At 45.9% G+C, this 9,474-nt stretch overlaps 1 protein-coding gene across 1 annotated transcript in view; it reads right to left on the bottom strand.

Annotated features, from left to right (window-relative positions):
- Positions 1 to 9,474, bottom strand: part of SYN2 (synapsin II) — a 191,144-nt gene that overhangs the window by 4,317 nt on the left and 177,353 nt on the right. The window contains exon 12 of the mRNA XM_077751633.1: positions 3,366 to 3,426. Within this exon, the coding sequence (XP_077607759.1) occupies positions 3,366 to 3,426 (61 nt within the window). The remainder of the gene's footprint in view (positions 1 to 3,365; positions 3,427 to 9,474) is intronic.

Genomic DNA, 9,474 nt, shown 5'->3' with positions numbered 1-9,474 from the left:
CACCCCCTCCTCCACCAGAGGTTCATTTTAACATTGGCCCATGCACATGACTAGGGGCAGTCTTTTGTTTCCATGTGCTCTTTTGCCCCTTAGTACCATCCTCAGGGGGCTCCAGTCCCTCCCAGGTGTGTGTGGTGGAAATTCTCCAGAAAGTCAAGTCTTATTCTCCCCTGGGGATGTTGTGGGCACCATCTGGCAAAGAAGAAACCCCGACCAATCCTCCCCACCCCTCCCCCTCAAAGGACCAGGATACTGTTCTCCCAGCATGAGACAGAAAACCATCTGGTGGCCTGGAGAGAAAAAAAGCCATGCTTCCTCTGGGGTTTGTCAAGCAGTTAAGTGTGATACCTGATTGCTCAGATTTTGCTAAGGGGGTTCCTGTACTCAAAAGTCAAAAGATGTCCCCATTAGTGCATACTGACTAGTGGAAATGATGCATAATTGGCCCGAGAGATCCAATTTCTCAGTCTCACTCCCAGAGTCCACATTCATGGGCCCGCTGGAAGGAGCGGGCTTTTAGAAACTCAAGAGGAGCTAAGAGTTGTGTTGAAGCTTAGTTTCCTAGAAACACCAGAATACCCATACTCCCTGGAGAGGCAGAATTATACATCTACACCACTGTGCACCCACGATCATCAGCCCATCTCCCTACTGATGGCATGGGCTCCACCTTATCAATTACCAGTGAATATACCAGGGTTAGTTATACATAAATAAATACATAAATGAGTAAATAAATGGAGTTTTGCATTGAAAACTTGAAGTTCCAAGTTCAAATCAGATAACCAGTGAAGCTGAAGACGATAGATCAGCATATTCCATGTTAACCAGTTCTGCCTCTTCCAAAGTTTGGCATCATTTGTATTATAGCCTTTTCTTGTAAAGTACAGCAAGTTGATAGCTCAGCCTCTTGTACCAGAACCTGAGTTCTTTCCCACTTGTACAGAGATGCTTGAATCGCCAGAAACTTTACAACTTAACACTGAAGACAGATATAACTTTTCCTTTATTGCACATTAAGCTGTACAAGAGAGTCACAAAAGAGAGGTACTTAAATCACTCTTCCAGCATTGGCTGAGGTTCTCCCAGCTGGATTGGTACAAAAAAAAGGGACAACATCAGAAAAGAAATGGGTACAAAACACCTGAACAGCAATCCTACACTGTGACACGGATGTCCCCCAGGCCACAGAGTTGTCCCTTAGCATGCTGCCTGGGGGTGTATAATAGTCAGGATACGCTGCCTGCTTGCATTTGGCAGTAGGAGCCCTAATCAGTTTCTCCCCGACCTGAGAGACCTTGGCTAACACCACCCTGGAGCCTGACTGAATCCAAATGGCAACTTTGTATTTGTGGCTCACAAATGTCACATGAAAAGCACCTGGATGTTCACACTGATAACATGCAAAGAAGCAACACCACCATCAGCTCACTGCTTGGACAAATAAATAAATAAATAAATAATAAAAATATAATAAATAAGTAAAGGTATTCCTCCATTCTGAGAAATGTTGCTTTATTCCTTTCTACCATTTCATCAGATTGGGGGGTATTTAAGGACCTGATTCTTATGCAACCCACCTGGAAGTGCATAATTGCAGACGTGTACATATTTACAACAGATCGACTGCCACCATCATCTAAGGGAGGAGTCACAGATGAGAACACTCACACTCAGTGCATTTCCCTGTAGCCTCAGAATTTTCCAGCAACCAAAGGAGAAACCGGGGCACAAGGCCCCGGACACATAAATCATACTATCGACACTATTTATTCCTCTGACCTGGAATCCAGAACGGTAACATGTCAGTATAGAAGTGAGAGGAATGTGAAAGTAGAGCCAGAAGCATTTCTCTAAAATGCAAACTGCTGGCATGATCTCCCACGGACCATGGTGCCAGAGGAGACCACTCGGCACCTGTCGTAACCTGGCTAGGAGAAGGCCTGCTTTAAACACCTGCCTCATCCTGCCCAGCAATTGCGTGTCAGAGGGAAGAGGGCAAACTGTGACGTTTCTTCAAGAGCCAAGGCTGTGGAGCATCTGCCCCAAATACACACAAGCTAAAACTGGAGACAGTTCTTCCCAGGAAAGAGAAACTCCTCGGATTCTCTGGCTTCTAGAGGGCTCTTGTAACAGCTGAAAATGAAAGCAGGAGTCCACCTCGAGTTCTGTAGGCAGTGTACCCACTCTGTGAAATGAACATTTTTTATTTGGTCTCATAATGCCTAGGGAGAGGCCAAGAGCACAACGGTCGAATCCTTCTCAGACTTTCAATAGCTTCCTGCATCCTATGTCCAAAATCACTACAGAATCATCTCTGTACATAGGTCAAGCTTTGGGGAATAAAAAGCAGCCTCAGTTTCACAGAAGCGCATAATATGGCCAATTCAGAAATAGCAACAAAGAAGAAACAACTTGGGGGACTGAGATCAACACAGAAAATACTCACAATTTCACTTGGATATTGCACATCAGCGGCCCCATTTGTTTTTTTTTTTTTCCTAATCTCATAGTTAATTAGTCAATAATAAAAAAGAAGGTACACTTCGATGTAAACTATGAACACATTCCTGGAAATAGCTTGTTCTTTATATTTCATGTCATCACTAAAAACACAAGAGCTCTACAGGCACAGCCAGCCTATTCACATAAACTCAAACTGCACCAAATTTTTAGCAAATGGAGAAAAAGGTGGATGCCTTCAGATTCAACGGATGAAGCTATGGAAATTAGACCTTGAAAATCTCTTAAACTTCTATCTATTTACCCTAGTCATGCAGAAAGGAAGCAAAAAGCACAATTCATTGAAGATCCCAAGCACACTCATGGAGGTAAGCAGGGGGTGGGGGGGTGCCTTAATCTGAGTCTGGGGCGGGTGGAGAAGGAGAGGAGTTGGGTTTTATTTTTGTGATCTTTGTTTCTCCCCTGTCCACCCCCTCAGTCCTATTTCACCCCACATTATGTAATACTTTTAAAAATACTATCAAACCACCCAGAAGATAGAGTCGCACTGGACTTGGGAGAGGCACAATTCTTTTGTACACTGTTGACAAACAGCCCTGGAATCACAAGTTATACAGAGAAACATAAGTGAGCATTACAAGCACGAACGGGAACAGGTAAACAACCAGACAGAGGAGCTGACACTGCATAGGAAAACACAGTCCAGTCAGCATTGAAAACGCAGAACCGGCACCACTGGGGGCGGGGGGGTCTGTCGCTCCCCTCCCCGCTTTCCTTTCCTTGTTTGTTTTTTGGCTTAAAATTTCTGCTTTGAAAAATGAACTACCAATCGCTTTAAGAAGCTTGGACTTGTTTGGGCCCTACTGCAATGCCATTACAGTCGAGAATGTACTGTAAACAACCTTGAGGCGCTGGCCGCTGAGGTGGGGTCTTGCTTGAGTCCGGATCCTTAAGTGTTCCACTCTGGAAGACAAAATGCAAAAGAGATAAAAACAAAACTCTGAGCAGATTCCAAAGAGAAACCCTGTGGCTCCATGGCATGAGTGCAGTAGGATCTCATGGGATCCATGGGATCTGGCCTAGAGGCTTCTGCTGTTCCAGAAACGCCTCAAGGGAGTTCTCAACGTCTGGGGTGTTGCTGGGGCACAGGTCTAGGGAGTCTAGGCCTTAGTCCCACACTGGTAGGCAGTGCCTGAGACCTCCACCCACCCCCCACCCCCATTTTTCATTTCCCTCCCTTTTAGATGTATTCTGTTCAGAAGCTTTAAATCTTCTAACAGCATCTGGTTTCTTCTCTGGTGGCTGCCTGTTGTCCGGCTCCCCCTCATACTCGTAGCCCTGCTTCCTGAAGGAAAGGGAGGATCCACACCAAACTCCAGAGAGTGGGCTGGGCTTGAGGCAATTCCAGGGGACCTGAGAGCAGGGGCTGGACTAGGTGACTAGCCTAGACTTGCTTCAGTTCTCCTGTGGAGTTAACTCTGGAGTGAGATCAGCTCTACTCTTTGGGCTGCACTGGAACCCCCACAGGGAAGGATTTGAAGGAGGGNCCCCAACCCTTCTTACCCAGAGGGGAGGAGTTAAGACGTTAATGCTAGTCAAAGTGCCCAAGGCCAGGCTGTTTTTCCTTCTCAGATAGCATAATCACATTTTACCCAACAGCATGGCTCCACTCCCATGCTCCCTCTCCTCCCAGCTGTGATTCTGATTATGCCCTGACAGGATCAAAGATGCATGTGACTGCAGTTTGTCTAACGTTTGAATTAGAGGCAGTGAGCACTTGGAGCGTAAGTTCAGTACAAGAGAAATGCTCTGTAAAACCTAAGGGCTCCTGAGTGTGCCGATGGTGACGTCACAGAGGGAGCTGCAAGGGCAAGGCTGTGAAATTGGCTGAGCGCGTCATTAGCGCTCTCCCACTTCCTCTTTCAGTGCTCCTCTCCCTCGTGACGTGCCCCACAGCCCTACTCCCACATGAAAACCATCTCTCCTCCTGTTCCCCATTTCCTACAGGCCTCCGAATCTCACCATCAGTCTCTTCTGCCTATTAAGGCCTGTTTTCAGCTCCATTCAAGGACAGCCAAAGTGTTACCCTCTCTGGTGTCATGGTCTTTAACAACATTGCCTAAAACTGTTCTACTAAGAGGACTTGGGGGAGTGGGAGGCAGGCGGCCTTTGAAATGTCCTTAGCACAACGGCATCAGAAGGTGTGTGTTCTATCTACATTCCCCACCCTCTCACAGATCACAGCAAGCACACCAATACTTTCCCTCCCCTTCTTCCAAGCCCTGTCATGGGATGCATGCTTGGTCTGAGCTCTGGCACCAAAATACCCACCCCCAACACAACAGCTGGAGACCACACCATCCAGTCGGAAGTAAGACCCATCAGCTTTTCTCTCAACATCTAAGATTCACCACCTTCTCCTGACCACTGCTGGTCACTCCCGTACCATTTCTTGCTTAGACTACTAGACTACTAGTATTAGTACTCTTAGTACTACTACTACTACTACTTTCCCACTACCAGAATAGTCTCCTCTCTCTCCAATCTATTCTCTCCATGCCTACCTGGTGTTCTCCTATACTCCTTTCCTAACTGTGTCACTTTGCTGCTCTAAATAATTTATAGCTAATCTGACATATGTGCCAGGTAACATACTGGGCACTTTTATGTGGGATTGCCATAAACCTCCTTAAGATCTCTATAAGGTAGATGCTATTATTATCAACATCTATCATTTTTAAATAAGGAAACTGAGGCCCAGCTAAGTCAGGTAACTTGCACAGTCACACAGCAGAGACTGATGCAGCTGGGCTGCGAGGCCAGGCAGTCTGATGCTCATATTTTCTTCCCATTACCAGCAAGATGACATCCTTTGGGTTGACATCCAAAACTTGCTTCAGCATGGTTGGAATTGACCTTCCTAGCCTTCTCTCGGCCTCATGCCCTAAACACACCTGCTCCCTCCAGGCCTGATCCCTCACTGTTTATTCTCTAGGCTAGGCCACACCATTGTTTGTGCTGAGTCCCTTTTCTCCCGTTCTACCAATCCCATCCAACACATCCTAGAGGTTTAAGTCACCTTCTAGCTCATCCATGAAATCTTTCGACTTTGATCTCTTCTCTGAAACAGCACTTAGGAGAATCATACTACTAAAGAGGGCCTTTGGTGTTATCCTGGGGATGATGCTCACAAGAAGATAGATCCATCAGAGAACAGACTAGTGTCTTCATCTTCTCATGAATTTCCAACAAATACAATGTCCATTCAAAGAAAAAGTGGGATATAAGGCCTGGTACAGGAACTATTTATTTAAAAAGTTAAAACAGTTGGAATCAGGAATATTTTGGAAAATTCAAGACTATTAAATTTTTACCAACACCATCAAGCACAGGGCTGAGCATAATAAGAGGTCCTTAATAAATGTTTGTTAAATAAATGAACATGAAAACATAATAACAGTGAAAATCCAAAAAGGACTAGGGTATGTCTTTAGAAATGTTGTTAAATCATAGATAAAGTTAACTTTGAAGTTAAATCGTATTGTATTTGGTATCAACTCCAGAGAGCAGCTCTGAAAATGCTCAGATTAGGGAACTAAAATTGAGGCCAGCAGAGGTGTCTGCCTGTATATCAGATACAGAAGATAAAGTTAAAACAAGCCTCAAAGAAATCAGAAATTGGTTCCATTAAGACTGCCTNTAACAATAGAACTCCCCTAGGACCCAGCAATAGCACTGCTAGGAATTTACCCAAGGGATAAGGAGTGCTGATGCATAGGGGCACATGGACCGCAATGTTCATAGCAGCACTTTCAACAATAGCCAAATCATGGAAAGAGCCTAAATGTCCATCAATGGACAAATGGGTCAAGAAGATGTGGTTTATGTATACAATGGAATACTACATGACAATGAGAAAAAATGAAATCTGGCCATGTGTAGTAACGTGGATGGAACTCAAGAGTGTCATGCTAAGTGAAATAAGTTAGGTAGAGGAGGGCAGATACCATATGTTTTCACTCATAAGTGGAACAGGAGAAACTTAACAGAGGACCATGGGGGAGAAGGGGAAAAAATAGTTAGGAAGAAGGGCAGGCAAACCATAAGAGACTCTTGAATACTGAGAACAAACTGAGGGCTGGTTGGGGTGGGGGGCTTGGGGGGCATTGAGGAGGGCACTTGTTGGGATGAGCACTGGGTGTTAATATGGAAACCAACTTGACAATAAACTATTTTAAAAAAACCAACAACAACTGCCTAACCCAGCTGAAGTCAGGGACACTTTAAGCTCAAGGGTTCTTTCTCACTGTGATCTCTTCTTTCTCTTGACCTGGCCGCCAACTGGAGATGTCTAGGGCCAGGATATAGTTTCTCGTAATGGGTACCCAGGATAGCAGGGTGGCCTTTCTACTTGGGCTTCTGACATGCTCTGACCTGGCTGGGCATCTCTCTCTCTCTCTCTCTCTCTCTCACACACACACACACACACACACACACACACACACACACACTGCTGCCTAGGTCTCCAGCAGTGAGTCTTTAAGATTGGGCAGCAGAGTGATTGAGGAATTTAGGCTTTTGGGTTGGGAAGACTTTGGTTTCAATCCAAATCTGCCGCTTACTAGCTTTGTGACCTTGGGCAAGTTATTTCACTCCTCTGCACCCATCTTTCTTCAAAAGAAATGAGATCTATCTATCTATCTATCTATCTATCTATCTATCTATCTATTTATAAGCATTTGAACCTAGGAGGTGCTTAGTAAAAGCAACAGATGATGGTCCTGGTGATACTGATAAGGCATTTCCTGCAAAACTCTTACTCCCATGATGGAATACTCCCTGCAGTGCTCTATTCCTAGGTTTTGGAGAATTTTATTCAGTTGTGATAATAAAGCCTCTGGGCTCACTGACAAGCCATTACTGTTATGGCCTCTCATTGCCTGAGAAGGATACTCAGATGAAAGACACCAAATTAGACTGGCTCTTGCCAGTCCCCTTCCCCCAGGGCCTCACCTCATACCACTGATGGCTGCCAATCACCTCATACATTGGTCAAGCTCTCAGAGAATTGTTATTTTCAGACAGGGTTATGGAAGACAATATAACAAGAGAGCAGAGCCAAGGTCAATGGGCAAAAGTTTTGGAACGGTAGACTTTCAGTTATAGGAAGAACTTTCCATAGTAAAAACAGTAGAAGAGGCTATCTTGGGAGGTGGGTGTGTTCATGCAGAGGCTAGAGAATTACCTAACAAAGATATTGTAGAGATGTTCCTTCATTAAACATGAGATAGATCAGGTGAACACCATGGTTCCTTTTATCTTGACAGTTTATGATTCTGGGGGCAGGGTGTGGGGGGGTGGGGGAGAGGGGAGATGGTGCAGGGGGAGACTTTAAAATCTCATAGACTAAGCTCTAATGGTATAACACCAGACCCTGACTGGATGACTTGACAGGGGTAATCATACCAGTGCAGGCTGGCCCTGGCTCTCCTCAGCCTAAGAAATATATAAATAAGACACCCAAAGATAAACTGCGCCCCAAAGTTCCCTTCTAAAAGTTTAAGAGGGAGAGCTCCCAGAGGCGGTCCTTCGAGCTGGAGCCTGGGAATATGCTTTGGCCACCCTTGTCTGTCGCCTAGGGAGCTTCTCCCTTCCCTGGCTCCACTGAGGTTGTGGACTGAAGACTTCCCAGGGACTATGGGGGGCAGGAGGAGAGTCCCCTAGGACTGTCCCTTGCCAGGCTGAGACTCTCTGGCTCCGCCCACAAGCCTTCCATCTGTTGGGGCTGAGGGCTATTCCCACGGGGTTTGGCTACCATGGGATCTGTCTCCAGTCACCAAGAAATGCCTGGGATGCTGAATTCCATAGAAGTCTGGCCACTCTGGCGTCACTGCCAAAGTCTGGCCTATAGCCAGCCCGCAGCAGGAGCTCATGGCCAGACTGAGCTGCAGTTTCCCTCAAGAAGTTGAGTTGACTCAAACAGGTAAGAATGTGTAGTCCAGTGCTCATGCCCAGCTGCATTCAAAAAAGAAAGGGGGAATAAATGGCCTTACAGGCCCATAAGAGAAAAACAAACAAACAACCCTGGGCTTATAGAATGACAATAAGCTCAGAGGTTGTCCATTTACAATGTCATTGCCAAAAATTTGATGCTAGAGAGGGTTCAATGTCTCAAGAAAGGGAGGTCACAGGTCCAATGCTCTTTCGGCTGATAAGTGCCACAAGAGAGCGCTGCAAACAATTCTGGGTGCTTCTTTAAGGGGACACCAGTGAAATTAAATGGGTACACGGAGCACACAGGGTGGTGAAAAGTGTGGAAATGACATCTTTCCTCATGTGATTTTGGGAAAGTTAGTTAATCTGAGCCTGAGTTTTTTAAATGGGCCAACTGGGAGCACTAAGTGAGGTAACCGTGGAAACACCTAGGAATGAATAGATCAAAATTAGTCAAATGTAAATCTGATCAAGGTCAAGGGCTGGCTTGGGTAATGATCTTCCTGGCCTTAGAGGTGTTTAAACAGGGCCAGGACAAACTCTGGTCACAGATACCGTGGAGGATGTCACCAAGTTGCAGACAGAGGTCTTCTACAGGCTTTTCTGGCACTGGGCTTCCATTAGTTCTTTAATTCATTTTTCACTTCTTCAGGTGTCTGACATAGGAGACAAGCCCTTCTTAGCTGCAGAGTCCTGATACCAGCAAGACCCCAGGGCTACTGGGCCTGAGCAGAGGTGTCTGCAGGCACAGGCTTTGAGGGTTTTGGCAAGTTGAGTGCTGCCACTCTCCATCAAAGCTGGTTGGGCTGGGTTCACTCTGCTGAACCCATTGGGCTTTAGTAATCTGAGAAATCAGGGAGGCAGGAGAGGGGCAGGTATAACTCAGAGACTCCTCTAGGTGGGCAGGTTTAGCACTTGGTTGTCAGGAGAAGGAAAGCAAGGGTCTCCCTTACACAAGGTCACAGAGGCCCAGCTCTCTCCATTCATACCTTTGCCTGTGCTGGGGGGGGGGGGGGG

Source organism: Crocuta crocuta, unplaced genomic scaffold, assembly GCF_008692635.1.
Source record: "Crocuta crocuta isolate KB4526 unplaced genomic scaffold, BGI_CrCroc_1.0 scaffold69-1, whole genome shotgun sequence".
Taxonomy (NCBI): Eukaryota; Metazoa; Chordata; class Mammalia; order Carnivora; family Hyaenidae; genus Crocuta; species Crocuta crocuta.
This window is presented reverse-complemented; position numbering and strand designations above follow the sequence as displayed.